The 23637-nt window shown below is 39.5% G+C and overlaps 1 protein-coding gene across 3 annotated transcripts in view; it reads right to left on the bottom strand.

Moving 5' to 3' along the window:
• znf385d (zinc finger protein 385D) overlaps nucleotides 1–23637 on the bottom strand; it is a 293701-nt gene that overhangs the window by 136857 nt on the left and 133207 nt on the right. For all 3 annotated transcript variants that reach the window (XM_057833409.1, XM_057833411.1, XM_057833410.1), the window contains one exon: nucleotides 131–279. In XM_057833409.1, coding sequence (XP_057689392.1) covers nucleotides 131–279 — 149 coding nt within the window. The remainder of the gene's footprint in view (nucleotides 1–130; nucleotides 280–23637) is intronic.

The raw sequence follows: 23637 nt of genomic DNA, 5'->3' as shown, positions 1-23637 counted from the left end.
TGTAGATCAGCCTTTGGATATCTTGATATGTTACAGTATATTGTCCCTACCAATGTTGAGACCAAACCTACGCCCTTGACTGTAACATGGAATCTCACTTTTATTGAAAAGCAACTAGGTTGAGACTCACCGCATTAAATCCGTGGAAGAGGTTGACGGCAGGAGAGGTGTTGTTGTCCAACGGGAAAGGAAGAAAGTGCTTGATGCCCAGAGCGCTGTGAACAGACGGCAAGGCCGAACGAGCCACGGGGGGCACCAGGCCGTTGTGACATGTGTTACCTAAGGGAGGAGGCCACAAAACAAACACTTAGAATAGACACCATATGGGCCTGAAATGAGATAAAAATCGAAATTTCCAGTTCAAATACTGTAATTTTTAATAAGTTGCACCAGAGTACATGTTGCACCCAGAGGTGGGTAGCAACGCGTTACATTTACTCGGTTACATTTACTGGAGTAGATTTGAGAAGAAGAAATGCTCCTCATACTCTGCTACTTTGGGCTACACTAGACTCATTGCATTTTTCCTTTTTATTCTACATACATACAGCATTAGATTTGACTTATTTTTGCCAGAGATGACGACAGTGGCTCCACTAACTTCACCAATAAGACATCGCAACAATAATCACTTTACCAATCAGACGTAACAATACAGTCACATGACTGCACACAAGTTTGCAGTCAGAAGTCCCATGATTACGCCAGCCTGTTTAATCATGTGGTGTTGTCAAAGCATCTTAAAAATAAATTATTGTATTTCATTTTTTTACTCGAAAGCACAGATTTCAACCTCTCTCCAATTTATTAGTTGGCACCGATAGCCCATGGAAAACCGGAGATATGATTGCTTTCATTTCATGGTAGGAAATGTTTTCTCCACTAGAGGGCATTCGTGCTCTTTGCACGTTTTTTTGGGGGGGGGGGTGGGGGGGTTGCGTTATATGGTCACTTAATAGGTTATAGTCAGAGGTGGGTAGTAATGCGTTACATGTACTCTGTTACATTTACTTGAGTCACTTTTTGAGAAAAAATATACTTCTAGGAGTAGTTTTACGAAGTCATACTTTTTACTTTTACTAGTAGAAAAAAACGCTACTCTTACTCCGCTACTTTGGGCTGCACAAGAGTCGTTACAATTTCCCTCTTTATTCTACATTGTAGATTTATTATTATTTGCCACCGATTTCACCAATGAGACGTTGCAACAATAATCATACTGTATGACTCATTATACCAGTACTTCTCAAATAGTGGGGCGCGCCCCCCCAGGGGGGCGCAGAGCGATGCCAGGGGTGGCGCGTGTGACCTCGGGGAACATGTTTTTTGTTTTTTTTTTGTTTTTTTTTTGCCGTACTAGAATAAAGTGTACTTGCACATCCACTCAGTAGGTGGCAGTGGCGCTCTCATTTTCAAAGTGCTCACAGTATTTTTGAAGTAAGCAAGAGCACACGGAAGAGACTCATGAAGAGCTGGAGAGCTGTGCGCCGTTTTCGAAAGCCGTTTTCCGGCCAGACTCACGCAGCGACCCACTGTCTTCTCCGGTTCTCATGTGACCGCCCGAGAAGTGCCATTTTCGGCTTGGGATCGTCAAAACGACCGCCCTCACCTACGGTTCTCCCTCGGCTGCCGAGAATGCGCTTTTTTCGGGGCGATTGCCTTTTGGCTCTGACATTTAATACAGTGGTAGACGAGGAAAGACCACTGTTTACTGTATCTAAAAATGATTATAGCGGACAGCCGGAAGCCAAATCAAGTAAGACGCCACTTAAAGACATTAGACCCCAATCTCATTGATAAGCCGCTTGGTTGTTTTTCAGCGAAAACGTGCCGAATATTGCCAACAATCGTCCCGCTTTGTCAGTGTTATATCAGTAAACCAGTGAGCACTGTTAGCATGCCCGGTGCAATATAACCCCACATCTTTGCAAACTGGAGGTGACACTGGGAGCAGCAAAAATAAAAACTGTTCTTCTGTCCAATGACACTTTTTTTTTTCTTTTCTTCTATTCAGTTTTATTTTTTCCGTCAAATTTTTTGGCATATTGTCCTCATGAGTTAATGTTTCTAATCAATTTGAATTTGTTATTATTTACTGATTTTATTTTTCAGTATAAAATGGTCAAAAATGTACCTTGAGTGTATTTTTACAGTTTGGATGTGACTTTTTTTTATTTTTATTTTTTTTTTAAATTCAGGCAAATTGATGCGCGTTGTCTTTTCTGTTACAAACAAAACAATGTTAATAAAGTTATACTTTATAAGTTGATCTGTTATTTTCCCTAATAGAAAAAAAAATACAATGTGAGGCAGAGGCGTACGTATAATAGTAATATTATAGACAAATGATACTATTTACAGTGACGGCAGAGTTTGGGGGGGCGCAAAACATTTATGTCTTCCTAGGGGGGGCGTAACAGAAAATAATTGAGAAGCACTGCATTATACCAATCTGACGCAAGCTTGCCGTTCTGTCACCACGCCAGCCTGTTCAAACGCGTGATGTCTTTAAAGCACCTTAAAAAATGAAGTATTCAACATAGAGTGCTGCCTTCAACATGACTTGAAAGCACAGATATAAACCTTTCTATTAGTTTTTATTTGGCACAGATTGACCACGGAAAACCGGATATCTGATCTTTTTACTATTAAACTAGGAACTATTTTCTCCACGAGAGGGCAGTCATACTCTTTGGACAAATACCGCTTCATTTCTGTCTTTTTTTTTTTTTCTCTCTAGCCGGAATTCAGTCATTTTTTATTATTCTTTTTTTTTTTTTTTTTTTTTTTGTAATGGGTTTTGTAATGGGTTATTGTTCAGTACCATTATAACAACAGTTCATTTTGATAACTTTGTGCAGAGAAAAAAAACCCCTTTGTTTAAAAAAAAAATCGAAAAAAAAATGTAAGCAGTTACTCACAATATTACTCATTACCTGAGTATTCTTTTCACCAAATACTTTACTTGTACTTGAGTACATTTTTTGGCATAACTACTTTTACTTTTCTTTGAGTAACATTATTTAAAGCAGACATGTCCAAAGTCCGGCCTGTGGTCAAATTTTATCCGGCCCACAGCCTCTGTCATAAAATCAATAATGTCTGGCCTGCACACACTTATTAAATTGGTCAGCAGTACTGCAACCAGCATATGAAGGAGCTTACACACGAAATGCTGCTCCTCATTTACCCACCATAAGGCAGCAGCACTGCCTGTTAGGTGTATCACATTTGATACACCTAAAATTTAATGATTTTGAGACTAATTTAGAATTTTGACATTTCTTTTTGAAAAAAAAAAAAAAATGATGGATGCAAGTCAACACATGCATCTGCAGGTTCCATGAGATTAAAAAAAAACAAAAAAAAACACATGATTTAGCATGGGTTATAGATATTAGAGCGCTTATTACACACATTCATTTTGACTTTTATTTTTACAATTTGAAAAAAATTAGGACCTTATTCTTCAAATTTTGGGATTTTCTGATAATTGCTTCATGTTGCAGGTATTTAAGGGCTAAACAACATTACCCCGTGTGACCCATTACTTCCATTTACTAAAATAGCGAAAATCAACACAAAAAAAAAGAAAGTTGACTGTGACGGCCGACGCTTCAAAGACAGGTGGAAATTGGACTATTTCTTCACTAAAATACACAACAACTACGTCTGCCTCATTTGCAAAGAGACAGTCGCTGTTTTTAAAGATTTCAATGTTAGGCGATATTACCACACAAGACTATCTGACATGTAGATTACAGGGAAGATACGCTACGAGAAATTGAAGCAACTTGAAGCTAGTTTGATTTCACAGCAGCAGTATTTCGCAAATGCCCGAGAGTCGAAAGAGAACGCCGCAAAGTCTAGTTGCAAGATTGTTGAAGTTATTCATTAAAAAAAAAATAAGAAAGCAAATGTGCTACACTGAATGGCTTGCTAAAATTTGCTTAAATATATTGTCTACGTAAAGGACGTCAGCCAAGGTCGGCCCCCCACATTTTTACCACACCAAATCTGGCCCCCTTTGCAAAAAGTTGGGACACCCATGATTTAAAGTATCTCTATCCTTACTTGGATACAGTTTTGGCTATTATGCTTTGTTGACATGTCTTCAGCAAACTGTTTGCAGGCTTCCTTGTGTATTGTCTTCATCTTCACGTCACTCATCTTCCAAGCCACCTATCCTCAGTAGGGTCGCAGAGGTACTGGAGCCTATCCCAGTTAACTATGGGCACTGGGCGGGGTACACCCTGAATCGGTTGCCAGCCAATCGCAGGGCACAGAGAGACGACTAACCATTCACGCATACATTCATACCTAGGGACCATTTAGAGTGGTCAATCAGCCTACCATGCAGGTTTTGAGGATGTGGGAGGAAACCGAAGTACCTGGAGAAAACCCACGCAGGCACGAGGTGAACATGCAAACTCCACATAGGAAGGCCGGAGCCCGGGATTGACTTCATCTAAGAACTGTGAGGTAGACGTACTAAGTGCTCGTCCACCGTGCCGTTACGGTAAAGTAATAATATTAAAATGGAGAACAATAGGCTAGTTTTTCAGGTTAATCTAGCCTCAAAAATAACACAACAAAACAGGCTGTCAGCGATCAGAGTGAAAAAAATACATAAGTCGCACTTGAGTATAAGTCGCAGGTCCAGCCAAACTATGAAAAATGTACGACCTATAGTTCGGAAAATATGCTAATTTGTTTTGCGTTTTTTTTGTTTGTTTACCTGTGATTTTTCTCTCTCTGGATGCCATTGAAAGTTAAACAGGCAATGAATACAGTGCAAAAAAAAATTGTCGAATGGCTCATATCTAACAAAAAAACGTGGGTCCCTCAACTCTCAAGGCACAGCTGTAATTACCGTAGGTTAAAAAGTTGAGAATAATAGCAAGAATTCCCACGGCATTTAGGAGTAGACGTGGTAGTTATGCCTAATTGCGGTGATTATGAGGATGACCTTGGAAAAAATGATGTCGAACTGCAGAAAGCTGAACTCTAACCAAGATTACATATTTTAAATTGATGCAAAATATGCTTGTTGGCCAAGAGATTTCTTCATAGTGGGCACTTTTTGTTTCACAGCATTTTTTACCTTCAAAATCTTAACTCAGTGGCTGTCCTTGACAACAATTGACGTCCATTTCAATAAAAATTGGAGGATGGCTGTGGGGGCTCATCTTTTAGTGCCATTGACGGCAATAAACGTTCAATCCATTGCTGCCAGCCCCCCAGTCAAACTGGATTGAACGTCTATCGTCATAAATGGCAGTTAATGAATTGATAGGCTGTTGTAATTGGGTAATTGAAGAAATTAAGATGATGAATTATAAGTCACTATTTAACAGTATCATTGTTTTCCAACTCAAATTCCAGTTCCAATTTTGTATTGAGAACTACAGAAATCTGACAATAATTACTGGATTTTCTGTTTTTTTTTTTTTTTTAATTTATTTTATTTATTCATCTATTTATTTACAAAATTCCCAAGAGGAATATTTACATAATAATTATTATTATTAAGAAAATACGATAAAACATAATGAGGACAATATTTAAAGCTTTTTTAGTTAAAAAAAAAACAAAAAAAAACATCGAAATATCAAATAAAACTAGAGAAATTGCGATGGTAGCTTTGCTGTAATGGTTGGTATATTGAGTCACTTCCTGTTAGTTTTGAGGCATCTCGAACTTCCTCTAGATATCGAGTCACTTCCTGTTGATTTTGGGGCATTTTGGGTCCACGGCCTGCTCAAATTGGGTACTTCTAGTTGATATGGGGGGACTTTTACGTCACTTCCTGTTGATTTAGGGGCATTTCTGGCTCACTTCCTGTACATATTGGGTCATATTCTGTTGATTTTGAGGCATTCGAGGGTCACTTCCTGTTTATTTTGGGGCATTTAGGGCTAACTTCCCGTTGATATTGAGTCACTTGGGTTGAAAATCAATAGAAATGAGTTTGTTTTTTTCTTGCTATTGAAATGAATGTCCAATAGAGCCATTGGAAATGAGTCGGAAATTTTGGCCATTATAAATGAATGGATATGGTTTTGGCAAATTTTGCCGAACTGTACGTTATTAGCAAAAACTGTATAGAAATTTTGTGCCCCTTAGCTACCTGAAACCTTTCATTGTAAAAAGTTGGACATAAATTGTAGGACAATTAGCGTTTTGAAATTTCACCTTTAAAAAAAATTTTTTTTTTTAAATCGGCATTTTGGGGCAAACGATCATTTTTGGGGTGCCAGACGAAGGACAGCCCGCGTTGCATGAGCATTCCGGTCATTTTGGTGTATGAATGTGGCGGTGGGTGAAACTGCTTTCACCCAAAATTATTGAAAATAAAAAGGAATATTATCGATGACAGGTTTTTCATTACAAGCAAAGGTACCATAAATGAAAATATTGACTATTAAAAGACTCCGAGATCTGTGGACGTCGTGCTCTATTGGTGGCCGCCATTGCTGGGGTGTTAACACACCGCAATAGCAACCCAGTGTCAGTCAATACTGTTTAAACAGTAACGTTAGCTGCTAGGATTGCCAACTCCCTGAAAATAAAAATAAAGGACACCTCATTGGTAGAGCTACCCGGACTGATAACCGTCACCTTTAGATTATTATTTTTTTGTTTGTGAAAAATGATTTATATATACACTATCGTTCAAAAGTTGGGGTCTAAGCATTTGAACCATACATTTGAACCATAGTGTACATAATGAAAAATCCCATGATACACAACGGTTCAAAAGTTTGGGGACCCCAAACTTTTGAATGGTAGTGTATGTATAATCAATACAGTAATTGTAAAATAATATTTTTACTCAACCCTGAATTTGGTAGATAATTCAGTGATATAAGCACATTGAGAAATAACAAATATCGGCAATGTATTTCTAATACTTATTTAAAGTGCAAACATAAATTGAGGTGCGTTCAAAGTCCCCTCTCAGCAATAACAGTTTCACAAATGATCATTCCAAATATAATGTGAAAATGCAAAGAAAAGGGACAGAACACAATACAAATAGTCAAAATAAAGTACACAGAGAAAATGAGAAAACAAATGGTGATCATTTTAAACATGATTTTTACTGGAGTTTCACTCAAACTTCTTATCTCCCACATTCCATGTTGTCTTCATGTATAATAATGTCAACTCACAGTACCTCGACCAATGAGATGAGGGAGATTGTCATTGTTCTGTCAGCTCATTGATCAGAAAACAGGAGAGGCGGGGGAATGCGCCTCTCTACGTATTCTTGAAAAGCAGTAAACACCATACAAGTATTTGTTCGTTCTACAAATAAAACACTATTTTCGATTTTCATGACAATACAGGAAAGAGCGCATCCCTTATAAGTTTAATAGGGGACGCGTGCTTTTGTCTCTGAATACGAGACTATCCCCTATTTTGACGGACAGTTGGCAACTCTAGCATCTGTTGGCTGTGTGTACTACGGGCGACACACCCCAGCAATGGCGGACGAAGTACTTACGGTCGTTTTGCACGGATTAGTAATAGGTCTCTATTTATTTATTAAAAAGTACATAAAAGTACATTAAAAAGTGCATGAAATACATTAAAAAGAATACGTCCTTGTTTAATTTAAAATGTTTTAAACAAATACATGTTTTAAATTAAAATTCACTAAAACTAAATAAGGATACTGTTCATAGATTTTTAAAAATTTTTTTATTAAAAAGAGAACATTTTTCAAAATATTAACGAAAACAAGAATGTTTACGATTAAAAGACTTGCAAAAAGAGGATTTGGACTAGTGCTGCAACAACTAATCGATTAACTCGAGTAATTCGATTAGAAAAAAGATTGTAATTAAATTTTACTGCTTCGAGTATTCGTTTAATTAAAGTGGTGTTGTAATGGTTTGTTTTGAAAGTGTTTGCATTTAGTTTTATTGATTTGGGTGGATACACTGCACTCTAGTGGCAACAGTGAATATAACTCATTTCACATGGCTGAATCCAGCTGCTCCCTGTTAAGACCAACATAAGCTAAGTTTTTGTTTGAGCTAATGTTTTTAAATGCATTCGTAATTTAGTTTATAGGTATATTTAGCCATTTTTTTGAGGGCATATGTGTTTTAACCATTTGTTGAGAGCATTGTAAAAAAAAAAAAAAAAACTAAACTTTAGCATTTTATATCGTTTAAAGCAGTAATGTGAAGTAATTTCATAACATGCCAAATAGGGTCACATTTAAAGTAATTAAACATTGTCCAACAAATAAAGCATGAAAAAATAATTTATATGTTGTATATTTGACAAAATAATCGCGTTTCCGAAGTTCGAGCCTGAAAGGGGACGAACCCGGAAGTGATACGTCACACTGAGAACAGCGATGGCAGCGCTCCATATGGCCGCCATACAAAGCCCTTCAAACAATGATTCAAACAGCGATATAAGCAATAGATCGAGCGCAAGGGAGGAGATCCACGTTTTTGAAGAGTTGGAGGAAGAAGAGGAGCTTGGAATTTTATGTTGGACCTAACATGTATTAGCCAGACGCTAATCAGGATGCAAACAATGTGCCTAGACTACCTGACATGGAATGGAGACAAGACCCATCGAGATTACAAGATCGGTAAGATATAGGCTGTTATTATTTTCATGATTTGAAGATGCAGGCATTTGCACATAATTTTATGTTTTTGTCTATCTGATGACATTGTTTAAAAAAATAATAATCAGACTGCATGTTCTTTTTGGCAGATCCTGCAGCTCTTGTGCATATAAAATAATAATATAAAAACGTTGGGGGGAAAGAAGGAGATGAGTCGTTGATGGCTTTCTCCACTTTATTGTGGCAACAATAAGAAAACAAAATAAATAAAATAAATGCCGCCACATTCGACCGCGAAGTTTTGCTTCTCGCTCATCTCCGCCTCGCCTCCTACTACCAGCTTCTACTACTTCCTCGCTGGGGCTATCGGCAGGGAGTGGCGTCTAACGGTGTGAGGAAATGTAGTTTTTTCACACAAGTCAACAGATTACAAAGCACCACTTCAGTGTTGTCCCGAGACTACATTTCCCATGATCCACTGCTGGACTTGAGCTGTCAACGCTCACATTTGACAGCATTCTGCCGCGGTCCTCCTCGCCAGCTGTTTGCTCGCCATTCACGCTCGTTTGCATTTGATCGCTAGTCTGATACACTCCCGCTTTTTCGGTGAGGTCTTTTGTGTTTATTCGTTATTGGATCGTTTTTGTTCACCACTGTAAATAAGAGCACTGAAGCAAGAAGGGGTAGGTCGCCATTTCTGTTCAACCCGTTTTCTCCTGTTTTTTTTAGCGTAAGAAGCTAGGTTAGTGGCTGTCTTTTCTTCGTTCTTTTTCATGATCAGGGTTTAGTTAGCGGGTGGGGTTCAAGTGTAGATTCCTTTTGTTTGTTGTTTTGGCCTGGGCTTACCCTGAAGCCGCGCTTCATCTACATTTTGTACATATTCATTGCGAGTTTGATTGTTGTGTAAATTTTGTGCCACTCGTGAAATTGTGTGGCTCGTTTTATGTTACGCCCTTCGCGAGCCGTCCTTGGGACGTAACACTAGCGAACACAACAACAACTATGCCACGACTATTGCCACGAGTTGGCTTTCGGCTAACGTCGCTAGCTTCTACTGTACATTCCACAACAGTTGGCAGCTCTGCTTTGACAAAGTTATCAGTCATCTATCCAAAAATCACACTTATTTTTTTGGCAAATCCTTGATCATAAGCAGACCGGTTAAGGAAGCAGGCATCTTCGAAGTGTTTGCAGCAGAGAACACTACTCGATGATGGCGTGAAATTCATTTGCTTCGTGCGAACGAAAGATGTCCATTTACGTGCCCTGCTATCCTTTGGCCACTCATACAACTTTTCGTTTGAGTGAGAACAAAACATCGCCACACACCGGCGTGGCATCTTACCGAGAAGCAATGCAACAAACAATACTGTTCTATGGCGGACTTCCCTCACACTTCCCGGTGTGACGTAATTTCCGAAGATTTCCGAAGATTGCCGAAGACAAGCATTTTCATTGTCAAGGGCGTTGCTATGGGTTAAACAAAGAATCTGGAAGGGTTGCGTTAAGAAAAATAATGAACATATGCTTATAAATGTTTAGCCATTGATATTGTTCAAAAACATGGTTGGCCAACCTTACTTCACATTACAGCTTTAAGCTAGCGGACTTTTGCTATCTAAGTTAGCCAATTGTTCTTTTGTTGTACTTTGATCCGTTTGAGGCTCAGCTCAGGTATTAAAATTTTTGATGTTACTTATCCAATTACTCGATAATTCGAAATAACTACTTCATCGATTAATCGACTACTAAAATAATCGATAGCTGCAGCTCTAATTTGGACAAATTTAGATCAACAACATCGCTAAACAGTTAATCGATTCGCCTTTACCTGTTTCGAATCATTTCTCTTAACCCTTTTTTATTTTCTTGTTTTTCGTTTCAATACCAAAGAATGCTTGCTAGATGCGCTTCTTTCCGTTTCCCATGCAGAATTCATTTTCTTTTATATGACAGCACTGAATACCACTTTGGGGACGCGTGTAATTTTATCAGGCATCTCTGACATGGGAGGAAAAAATCTTCCCTTAGCTTTTACACAGAGGTTTCATTCCAACATATCCATTAGTTTTACAGCTTTATTAATGCTCTTAAATCTTTGCGCGGCTCTCACGCTGCTGACCGGCATAAAGGTTGAGCGTTAAATGTTTTATTTTTAGCACGTCAGTCACCTTAGAGCAACTGACAGACCAAACAAATATATAAAATTCCGCATTGTCTGAATGGTCGGAATACAACGAGGGCTCCACACATCCAAACATGTTTTGAATGACGTCGTCTTGTTGTGTTTATTCGCTACATTCGCAAAGTTCCGAGCCAAACATCTGCTTTGAATGAAAAAGTTGGCAAGGGCCGAGCGCTCCGACATCCAAAGTCAGACATAGTCCCCCTCGACCCCCACCACTCCAGATGAATCCCGCTCAAACATTCTCGCAAATACAAAATGCTTTGCGTGTAATTAAAGATTAACAACTTTCCTGGCCGTATTTAATCAGAAAATGAGCGAATCGCTTTTAAATATTAAAATAGAAGCAAAAGTGATGGGGTCGGCGCTAGGATGGCCAAAAAGTGTCCGTTCCCACTAAGGAACAATGAGGGTTATTTAGGGTTATGGTCGTGTTAATGGTGGAGATCCAAATTATTCATAGTTTGGCCACTCGCTGAGTTAAAGGCGTCTCGAAATCTTCAAGAGAAGGCGCTAATGATGAACAGCGATGTTGTCTGTCAAGGCCAGAGTCATTTATTTACCCTATTTTTCAGACTATAAGCTGCTACTTTTTCTTTTCTTTGAATTCTGCAACCTGAAAAATAAAGCAGCTAATTTATGGATTTTTTATGGGCTAGCTCGTAACATTCTTGTTGCATTCATTCATTTAAGGTTAGCGGTACGGAACGTTGCCTCTTTAGGTGTGTTCAGAGTTTCTACTTGCTAGTGTCATGTGTTGTATTATCCAAGAACACTCTGAGGGGCCGTTTACATGGGGACTCTCCGAGAAGACGAAAAATTTCACGTTAGCATTTATATGCTACTTCTACTGCTGACCAATTTAACGTATTGGCCCCAATATAAAACAGCACTGATTATAAGACGACCCTCTCTTTTTCAAGACTCAAGTTTGAAAAAAGACTTTTTGAACACCAAATTAATTTTTATTCAGAAAATAATTACAGTACATCTGAAACAAATGATTATAACAATATATTTGAGAGGAAAAGCAAGTTATTTTGCCTCATTCAAATCTTAATATCTGAACATTTAAATATGTTAACTAAAGTGCAATCACATTTGTAAATGAATGGCTTCTGGTTTTTGAAATGTAAATAAAACAATCTATTGTGATAAAACAACAAAATTGCAATAACTGCATTAACCATCAAAGTGAAGTCTAACTGTAACTGTAGTCTTGAAACAAATCTGAATAAGGAAAAACATGGTAATAAAATAATGCAAACTGGTTAAAATTGAGAGTAGCTGAGATCTGTCATGACAGAACATCGCTTCAATGATATCTGGTGCCATCTAGTGTCGTAAATGGGTATAATGTCTAGACCGCGAATATAAGACGACCCCCACTTTTTCAGTCTTATTTCAATGCAAAAAACACCTTCTTATATTTGGGCCAATACGGTGTGCGGGCCAGACGTAATTGATTTTATGACTGGCTGGGGCCAGATGAAATTTGACCGCGGGCCGCATTTGGCCCCCGGGCCGGACTTTGGACATGTCTGGTGTAGGGTAGAGGATTGGGCGAGGGCCAATTGTCCCAAAAAACCTTTAAACTTCACATTGTGTGACCTGTTTTTTTTTTTTTTTTTTTTGAAAAAAAAAACATGAAAATTATCACCTGTTACTTTGCCAAGTAACTAATTACTCTTACATTCAGGTAACTGAGTTACTAACGCAATTACTTTTTGGTAGAAGTAATTTGTAACTAATTAATTACTTTTTTAAAGTAAGATCAACGACAGTGGCCGCCAACCACCTAATTTGACACGAAAACAGCATTTGTACATAGATAAGCCGCACTGTGCTATACGCCACAGCTGTCCTCACTTTATTATTGGATTTTTACACCAAAATATATTAACTGGGAACACTTTATTTGACAGAAGCATCATAAGACTGTCATAAGACCAAATGAACTAGCATGAAGCTTTGAACCAACTGGCTGCAAAGCGTCATTGCTTCAAGAAGCTTCATTTGGCCATCATTACTCCCTTGGGGAGACAGTTAACCTCCGCTGCCACCTGCTGTCAACACTGTGATCGTCCAACATGCCTCTGAGCATGCATTGCAGCATTACAGATGTAAATAACCATCAGAATTCATGATTTGTGCTAATTATTTCTTCAGTTACTGTTCCAGTTGGTTCGTTAATTGCTAGTTATGGTGTTTGGCTAGCCAATTAGGGTATCCAACCGGACCCTGGTCCACTTGGTCTAATGTGAAAGTGCCCTAAGTGATCTTACGCTTTCAGACTGGCTGTGAAAACCTTATTATGGCCTAATAAAAACAGGATATGAATGAGGAAGACGCAATCAGTGTGTTTATTATGTTAATTTGGTTAACAAAGAGATTGTTTTTTTTTAAAAAATCTAATCTTGCTTAGTAAAGTAATGTGTATCTTTAATGCACTTTTTTTTAACATTACATTTATCAAAACAATTGGTAGTGCAGCTTATAGTCAAGTGTTCGCTATATTGCTGAATTTACTGTTTATGTCCAGGTGCAGGGAGGTGCTGTTTTGTTTAGTAACAAAGTCCCTGAAATGAAGTAAGTGCAATTACTAGTCCTTCTCTTTGATTTGACAGTTGATTTGACAGTTGTGACATCATGCAAAAGGATGCGAGCCAACGTCCAAAATCAGATTTTCCTGTCAACACACTTGGTTTTGTCTCCATCCCAGCCACAGTTTTCCACAAATTCCGCTCCGGGTGACTCCAAAAGCTGAGCGTGGCATGTGGACCCAAAGGCCAAAAAGGATAGAAAAATATACAGTCACGAGTCGACGGCCTCGAATGACCACCTGTGTCTTATCACGTGATCCCGATGATGCGTCGGTCATGCCAGCTGAAGATTTCATAAAAGCCTAATTGGAAACAGCGCGAGATCTGTGCCAGGATCAGAAAAAAGAAGGCCAATAAAACCGCGGAGGCCGTCCAGAACTTGAAAGAATTAAAGGAGCGTTAATGAAAAGCAGAGAAGCGGAGCGGCCAAGGAAAGCCACCGTGGCGGAGTTTCAGTTGAGAGTAAATAAAAGCAAACGTTGTAAAAAGAAAAGCCGAGAAGGCCGGAAAGTGGCCCGACCTGGATCGGGTGGAGGCGTGTATTGTGACAGCATCGCCATCTGCTGCCAGGGAGGCCGCACGCGGTGACTCACGCGGAGGCTCGTCTGTGCGCGGCAAGATGCCGATAACCAATAAAAAAAAAACGTGTTTGATGCCACGTTCCACGTCAGCCCGAAGGCACGCCGTGTCAGGGTTTTGTTAGGGCGTCTGCGGCGAGTGATACTCAACGCCTTGGTGAGATGTGGTCGGAACTGTTTTTTGAACTGGGAAGGGTGACAGTGAATAATCATGTTTCAGCGCCGTTGGGATCATTTTTAAAAATTCAGCCCCGGAAGCCAGTTTCACTTATCTGCATGAAATTTAGTGGACACGTTTAACCTGAGTAGACCCCTAAAAAATGTCTCAAGATATTATGCTGAAAAAGATATCAGAAGTTGGCTACGTTGGCTTGAAACAGCTATTTATGGCCTACTTTGACAAATTCTAGGGGTCTTTTGAATTGTTTGGACATTCAGCCCCAGGAGTTGGTTTCCATGGTTGGAATTCGACCCCCCCCGGCCAAGCCGCACGGAAACGGCGACAGCCGAACGAAGTGCCGCTCTGCCGATGTCGCCCCCGCGCAAATCAACCGGGAGGGCGGATATTCCGCGCGTTCACTCCCTGTGTTAACCCTTTGTATCGACTCCACGTTCCAAAAGTTTAAAGAAGACTCACCGAAAGCAGGTTGACAATTTATTCGTCGACAATTCGTCGGCAACCCGATTCAAGGCAACGAATGGCCGGGCCGCACTTGCCTGGTATACCAGACTCACCGCTGTTCCAGCGATTGAGTCTGGTGACCGTGCGGCGGATCAAATTCCGAGGGCGAAGCAAGACACAGCAAACAGACAGCGGAGTAGACCAATCAGCAACAGGCAGACTTGACGTTGTTAAAGCGACAAGTAATTAGCGTGAGCGGAGAATGGAGAAGTTTATTCAACATGGCTAGCGGGAGCCATGTTGAATGTTGTCATGACTTGTTTCGATGTGTTTTTGGTAGGGCTGTCAAACGATTAAAATTTTTAATCGAGTTAATTACAGCTTAAAAATTAATTAATCGTAATTAATCGCAATTAATCGCAATTCAAACCATCTATAAAATATGCCATATTTTTCTGTAAATTCTATATATATTCTGCAAAATAAATTGTTGGAATGGAAAGATAAGACACAAGATGGATATATACATTCAACATACAGTACATAAGGACTGCAGTGGGCATTTCACTCTACTGTCATTTAAATCTGTCTATGCTGTCCGCACTCCAAAGCGTCTACTTTTTCCAAAGCTAGACAGCTAGTGAATGATGCCTTAATAATCAGACTTCTTCCTTTTTCATCTGATTTATTAATAAAATGGCCTCAAACCATTGTCCTCTTTAGACCGTCACAAGCATTGCATTAGCAACAACGTTAGCTTAGCACGCTATACAGGTTCACTAAACATAAACAAAAAGGGTCTGATACAAAAAATATAACATTTCGCTTACTAACATAATATGTACATTCTTTACAATGACCATACTTACGGACAAATCTTGTCCAAGGATCATATAAGCACAACATTACAACGTAGGCGTCAGCCCGAGACGTCGTGCAGCCATATTGAACTGGCAAGAAAACAATAAACCATGTCGCAAAGCGACCACAAGAGTTTGCTGTTATACAGCACAAAAAGCCTTGCTGTAAAACTTACCAAAAGGCAGAATACTGTCTGAGCGGGACATGTGCGTTAATTGCGTCAAATATTTTAACGTGATTAATTTAAAAAATTAATTACCGCGCATTAACGTGATAATTTTGACAGCCCTAGTTTTTGGTAATTTAAAATTGGTTTTACCACGGATTGGAACATATTCTAGGCTCTCCTGTTCGCCATCTGTGTTGTTGTAGACACTACTTTCGGCGCGCAAGAGTGACATTACTCGTTAAGAACACGTCACGCAAATAAACAAATCTGATTGGACGACTGACTTTATACCTTGCTCGAGAGACGGTTAATGGGCTGGGTCCCAGACTATTTCTCACGGTGTTTGAAAAATACAGGAAGAATAGTCTGGCTGTGCCTGGCAAGGCCCGCACGGCAGGGGCACCGGCGGAAGACAACCGAATGGAGAAAAACCAAAAAAATCCATCTTTATGAGACAGGCGGCGATGAGGGAAAAGTTTACCAGGCTGTCGCGGCCACAACAGCATCATCTCTCAGTTAGTTATGTGTAAATAAATTGTTACTTTGCTATCAAAAGCTCTATTTGTCTTGTTGTTTATGTTATTTTGTAAAAGAAAAACATTATTCAGATGTTTGGGATGTAACTAAAGCAAAAAATAGCTGTGTTCAAGTCAAAGATATGTTTGAAATGTATGCTTTCACAAAAAGCTCAATTTCTCTGTTTTTACATCAGAAATTGGAAAATTGCTCAAACTAAGCTATTTTCTAATGCTGATTTCTAAAGAATGGAAAAAGATATGAACTGGTGGGTTCCAAGTTTAAATAGCAATAGAACGGAATTTTCTTGCAAAATCAATCAAAATCTAGTAAAACGGCCGGGAGCGAAGGGGGTTGCACCGGTGAAAATGGCTGGGAGTGAATGAGTTAAAAATTCAGCCCCGGAAGGCAGTTACATATACAGTGAGGAGCAGATGTATTTGCAGTATTTGTGATTTTGCAAGTTCACCCACTTAGAAAACAGGTAGAGGTCTGAAATTTCATTCATAGATGCATTTCCACTCATAGTGACGTAATCAACAAAAAAATCCCAAAATTACATTATATGATTCTTAAAATAATTTATTTGTAATTTACTGGTGTTCATAAAAATTTGTACCCCTGAGAATAGGCAATAATTATGACGCTCAAAGATTTGTCAGTCTACCTTAAAAAAAAAGTCTGCCTTAACCCCATGAGCAAATACCCATCCACCACCTGTTTCAGCTCATTATTGTCGCCTCTGGAACCCACAATCAGTCATAATCCAACTGCCACCATGGGCAAGACCAGAGAGCTTTCTACCTCGGACTGAAACTCCATGTAAAATCTCTCCTCTTGGGGCATCACTCATGATGAGAAAAGTGAGGACTCAGGCTAGAACTACACAGCAGGAGCTGGTCAGTGACCTGAAGGGAGCTGAACGCACAGTTTCAAAGGCTACTCTCAATAAAACACCACGGTGCAATGGTTTAAAATCATGCATTGCTCAGAAGGTTCCCCTGTTGAAGACAATACATGTGAAGGCCTGTCTGAAGTTTTCCAGGGACCGTCTGAATGATGCAGAGGCATCATGGGAGAAAGTCATGTGGTCAGATGAGACCGAAGTAGAACGTTTTGGTGCAAACTTTACTCCTCGTGTGTGGATGGAAAAGAAGGATGAGTACAATCCCAAGAACACCATCCCCACTGTGAAGTATAGGGGTGGAAACCTCATGCTTTGAGGCTGCTTTTCAGCAAAGGCGACAGGACAACTGTACTGCAGAGGATTAATGGTGAAATGTATCGTCAGATTTTGAGCCACAAGCTCCTTCCCTCAGTCAGAGACTTCAGTTTCAGTTTATTCACACATCAAATTCATGACTTTAAGATGAGTCGTGGCTGGATCTTCCAAAATGACAATGATCCATAGCACACCGCCAAGCTGACCAAGGAGTGGCAGCGTAAAAAGCATATCAAGGTTCTGGAGTGACCAGTCTCCAGACCTCAATCCAATAGAAAATCTTTGGATGGCGCGGAAACCTCGTATTTATGAATGACAGCCACGAAACCTGACAGATCTAGAGAAGATTTGTGAGGAGGAATGGGCTAAAATCCCTTTTTTCATATGTGAAAACCTACTGAAGGAAGAACTACAGAAAGCGTCTGACCTCTGTAATTGCAAACAAAGGCTTCTGCAGTAAATATTAGAACGTATTTTCTCTGGGGTACAAATACTTATGAACTCCACTAAATTACAAATAAATAATTGAAAAATCATACAATCTGAGTCCTGGATCGATGATTGAAATTTCAAACCTCTAACTATTTTCTAAGTGGGTGACCTTGCAAAATCACAAGGGGTGCAAATACCTATGCTCCTCACTGTATCTGTGTGAAATTTGATGGGCATGTCAAACATGAGTAGAGCCACAAAATTGTCTCAAGAAGTCACATTCAAAAAGATACAGGAGATTGGCTACGTTGGTTTAAAGCCAACCTGGCTTACCATTAAATGCAACAAAGTCCAAATTCTAAATTATTCTCCTCTTTTAACAAAACGTCATACCTAAAAGATAATCATGTTGCTTGTCCAATCAATGTGTTGATCCAAATAGACGTATCATATAGCGGTATCGCTTTTAAAACTGACTCAAAGACAACTCCAGTGAAATTAAATCTACAATTTGAACATTGTTTTTTTCTTTTCCGCTCTTATGAGCAGCAAACGTGTCAGCAGTGACCTCGGCCAACATGTCCAGACACAAAATGGTACATTCCAAACTTAATAACTGTCAGCCATGTTTACTGGAACTTCTAAATCTCATCAACGGTCGCCACTGGCAACATGTCAAAGCATTAAGCCAGTCAGCTATAATCAATTTAATCTGCTTCACATATACCACACTAGGCTACAAATGGACAATGTAGCCTGTAGTTCTTCATCACTGTAAAACTAAGAGCACTTTAAAAGGGATATCAAAGAAAATCCGTATGAGACGACTGTTACTTTTATCACTGCACTCTGAGGGGTGGGACGACAAAGTCCAAATCAGATAACATCCTCGACTGGAGCCTCAAATGGGTTCTGTGAAGCCAAGACAAAACTCATCCCTGACGATTTGGATCTCCAACTGAGCTGAAGTACTCATAAAACAAGGTTGTGTCTTGGTGAGGAAGATAAATGGACTAGATGTCGTAAATGGTTGTACAGAGAAGACTGCCTGGATGCTGATTAGCCGTCTCTGAAGGGGAAAAAGGAGGACCGTAGGGTGTAACAATGGCGGTCGTTTTACTGTACGTCTATAAGGGGCAGTTTACATGGCGACACGAAGACGCAATCTCTGTGTTGCGGAGTGGCCTCGCATTCGTATGGTGTCGGCGAAGACGGAAGGCAAAGACGCAAACCTTGGGGGCCGTTTACATGGTGACTCTCTGAGAATACGAACAATTTCAAATTTGCATTTGCATTTGCGTCTCAATTTGAACAATGTCGCAATCCCGCATGAAAACGATGTAGTATTCATGTCAGGCCCTAGGGGGCAGTGCAGATTTACTGGGCGCGGAGAATGATGCACTTTGACCCAACAAAGCTCCCTCAGCCCGGAAAAAAATATGCCCGCCCACTCAAAGCAATGTCATTTTTCTTTTGTTCAAAAAGGCACAAAAATTTAAACGTTCAACATATTTAATTTAAAAATATTATTAAAACAATAAATTAAAGCCGACATTCCGCCATATTTGCTGTTTTTAGCTCTGCTGCGCACAACCAATGTGACGTGTACGAGTGCTGACGTTAAGCCGCAGGAGCCTTTGATATGCATGCCGAGGAAGCCCCCCTCAACCCCCCCGCAATCGGATTCTTCTACTTTGGAGGCAGGATTCAGAATTTTTCGTCTTCGCCGACACCATATGCACGCGAGGCGAGTCCGCAACTCAGTCATTGCTTCTTTGTGTCGCCATGTAAACTGCCCTGCCTCCAATGTGGAAGAATTCGATTGCGAGGGCCTGAGGGGCCGTTTACATGGTGACTCTCCAAGAATACGAACAATTTCAAATTTGCATTTGCATTTGTGTCTCCATTTGAACAATGTCGCAATTCCGCATGAAAACGATGTAGTATTCATGCCAGGCCCTAGGGGGCAGTGCAGATTTACTGGGCGACAGAGAATGATGCACTTTGACCCCACCAAGCTCCTTCAGCCCGGAAAAAAATATGCCCGCCCACTCGAAGCAATGGCATTTTTCTTTTGTTCAAAAATGCACAAAAATTGAAACGTTCAACAAATTTAATTTTAAAATAATAATTATTAAAACAGTAAATTAAAGCTGACATTCCGCCGTATTTGCTGTTTTTAATGTTTAGTAGCACCGCTGCGCACGCCCAATGTGACGTGTACGAGTGCTGACGTTAACAACGCGGTCTCGCGCCGCAGGAGCCTTTGATATGCATGCCGAGGAAGCCCCCCTCAACCCCCCGCAATCGGATTCTTCCACTTTGGAGGCAGGATTCAGAATTTTTCGTCTTCACCTTCCGTCTTCGCCGACACCATATGCACGCGAGGCGAGTCCGCAACTCAGTCATTGCGTCTTTGTGTCGCAGATTCGCCATGTAAACTGCCCCTGAAGGGGGGCTTGCTCCGCATGCATATTAAAAGCTCCCGCGACGACCACGCCAATAACGTCAGCACTCGTACACGTCACATTGGGCGTGCGCAGCGGTGCTACTAAACATTAAAAACAGCAAATATGGCGGAACGTCGGCTTTAATTTACTGTTTTTAATAATATTTTTAATTTAAATAGGTTGAATGTTTCCATTTTTGTGCCTTTTTGTACAAAAGAAAATGCCATTGCTTGGAATGGGCGGGCATGTTGTCTTCCGGGCTGAGGAGGTCAAAGTGCATGATTCGCTGTCGCCTTGTAAATCTGCATTGCCCCCTAGGGCCTGGCATGAATACTAAATCGTTTTCATGCGGAATTGCGACATTGTTCGGACGGAGACGAAACCATATACCGTATTGGCCCGAATATAAGACGGCCCTGATTATAAGACGACCTCATATTTTTCAAGACTCAAGTTTGAAAACATTAAAAATTAATTTTTATACAGAAAATAATTACAGTACATCCGAAACAAATGGTTACAACAATATATTTGAGAGAAAAAGCATGTTATTTTGCCTCGTTCAAATCTTAATATCTGAACATTTAAATATGTGAACTAAAGGGCAATCACATTCGTAAATCAATGGCTTCTGGTTTTTGAAATGTAAATAAACCAATCAACTGTGATAACAACAAAATTGCAATAACTGCATTAACCGTCAAAGTGAAGTATAACTGTAACTGTAGTCTTGAATAAAATCTGAATAAGGAAAAACATTGCAATAAAATAATGCAAACTGGTTAAACTTCAGAGTAGCTGAGAGTTGTCATGACAGAACATCGCTTCAAGGATATCTGGCGCCATCTAGCGTCATGAATGGGTATAACGTCTAAACCGCGAATATAACTCGACCCCCTCTTTTTCAGTCTTATTTCAATGCAAAAAAACACTGTTTTATATTCGGGCCAATACGGTAAATACTAACATGAAATTTTTCGTCTTCTCAGAAAGTCACCATGTAAACGGCCCCTATATATGTCAGAATTATGTCAGCACTAAAACCAACCCTCTAAAAAAAGTTACAGGTTTTTTGGTAACAACTTTCAGCACATTTCGGGATGCAACTTTTTGAGACAGCAGCCTCATGATGTCACTGGGAGAGTTTCCAATTTATTTCGATTAATGTGTGGATTTATTAATTCACTTAATTTCCAATTATTACTCCTTGAAAGTGTATTTATTTGACCTATTAATCTATTTACATACTGATACGCAATGGCATCTTAACTCCAAGTTACAGTTTTTCTCAATTGCTTTAGTACAATTCCCAGATCAGAATTGAAATTCTCAAAGCTACTTGTTCAATCCTCGCAACATCATATCACTAGTGCAGATCAAAAAGCAGTTTCTCATTTCTTTGAGCAATTTATAGATGTTTTTGATTTTGTAAAATTCTCTGCTGTTTCCTACATTTTCAGTTGCATCCGTCATGATAGACGAAATGGATGATCAAGGGTCTCTATTGAATAGTCTCACCACACACATTTAGTCATTACTTCATTACATAAGTCTTTACATGCAAAATGCATGAACATGTTGTCAGAATATGTCAACATGTGTGTGCTGATTAGTAAGCATTTTCGTTACTTATTTTACGTAGCTTATTTTACCTGCCAAAATTTGTGATAGTTTGGGACAATGTGGATTTCCACCACTCCAGCATAATCAAGGAATGGTTTGCAACCCACAACAGAATGGTAATCGAGTTTCTCCCACCATACTCCCCATTCCTCAATCCCATAAAAGAATTTTTCTCCACATGAAGATGGACAGCCTCACACTCAGATGACTCTTCTGGATGCCATGAATGCACCATGCAGTGACATCACAGCAGATGCCTGCACAGGCTGGATAACCCATTCAAGAACATTCTTTTCACGCTGTATTGCAAAAGAGGACATCCATTGTGACGTGGATGAAAATTTGTGGCCCAACAGGGAGGAATGTAAAGATGTGTAAAAAGAATGGGGGGGAAATCCCAACATGTAGCACTCAAAGTTCAGTTGTCTTAAGTTCATATTTCTAAAATTTGCTTTTGTTTTTTTCTTTGTGATACTTAGTGCTGTCTTTTGCTTTCTGTATCGCAGTGACATGGTCTCTCAAAAAATTGTAAAAACAGTAAAAGTGTAAATTGAATCATAGACTTCATAATGATACTGACGGGGCGCGGGGCCGATTAATAAGGGGCCTATCTCTGTCAAAGCTGACCGAGTGGACACACAGACACAGAGCTTTTTATGTTGAAAATTCTGGTGAATAAATGTGTAAAACCCTCAATTCTTTATAGATATGGACATAAAACAGCCTCGATTCTTTGTTAAAAGAGCAAAGAACCAGGCAGTTAGCATTTATTTTACTTAAATATGTCGAATGGGCTGCTAGTCTTTAAGCCGCTTGTCATCACAAGAGCTTTTTCCATTGAAAATTCTTGTGAATAAATGCTTAAATCCCTGAATTCTTTATAGATATGGACGTAAAACAGTCTCAATTTTTTGTTAAAACTGCAAAGAACCGTGCAGTTAGCATTTATTTTACGTTAATATGCCGAATGTGCTGCGGCCGCCTTATGAAAACAAAAAGCTTTTTTACGTTGAAAATTCATGTGAATAAATGCATAAATCCCTCAATTTTTTATAGATATGGATGTAAAACAGTCTCGATTCTTTGTTGAAAGAGCAAAGAACTGGGCAGTTAGCATTTATTTTACGTAAATATGTCAAATGTGCTGCTAGTCTTTAAGCCGCTGTAGCGCCGCCTTATCACAAAGAGCTTTTTCCGTTGAAAATTCTTGTGAATAAATGCTTAAATCACTGAATTTTTTTAATAGATATGGATGTAAAACAGTCTCAGTTCTTTGTTAAAAGCAAAAAAAAACATGCAGTTAGCATTTATTTAAAATAACTATGTCAAATGTGCTGCGGCCGCCTGATGAAAACAAAGAGCTTTTTACGTTGAACATTTTTGAGAATAAATGCTTAAATCCCTGAATTCTTTATCGATATGGACGTAAATGGTAAATGGTTAATGGTGTTATACTTATATAGCGCTTTTCCACCTTTTCAAGGTGCTCAAAGCGCTTTACACTATATCGCCAGGGCACTTAGACGTGTTCATCAGGGAGGAGAATTGAACCCACAAACCTCGTAAAACAGTTTCGATTCTTGGTTAAAAGCAAAAAAAAAACCAAAAAACAAAACATGCAGTATTTCATTGTGTCTGAAATATCAACAAATTTTAGCTGCCTCTTACATACCTGACCATAAAAAGGGACAAATTCTGCAGCAGGGTGGTGCTCCATCGCATACTTCAATCTCTACCTCAAAGTTCCTCAAGGCAAAGAAGATCAAGTATCCTCCAGGAC

The sequence above is a fragment of the Corythoichthys intestinalis genome, chromosome 4 (genome assembly GCF_030265065.1).
Source record: "Corythoichthys intestinalis isolate RoL2023-P3 chromosome 4, ASM3026506v1, whole genome shotgun sequence".
NCBI classification, from domain to species: domain Eukaryota; kingdom Metazoa; phylum Chordata; class Actinopteri; order Syngnathiformes; family Syngnathidae; genus Corythoichthys; species Corythoichthys intestinalis.
The sequence above is the reverse complement of the archived record's forward strand: the minus strand, read 5'-3'. Positions and strand labels throughout refer to the sequence as shown.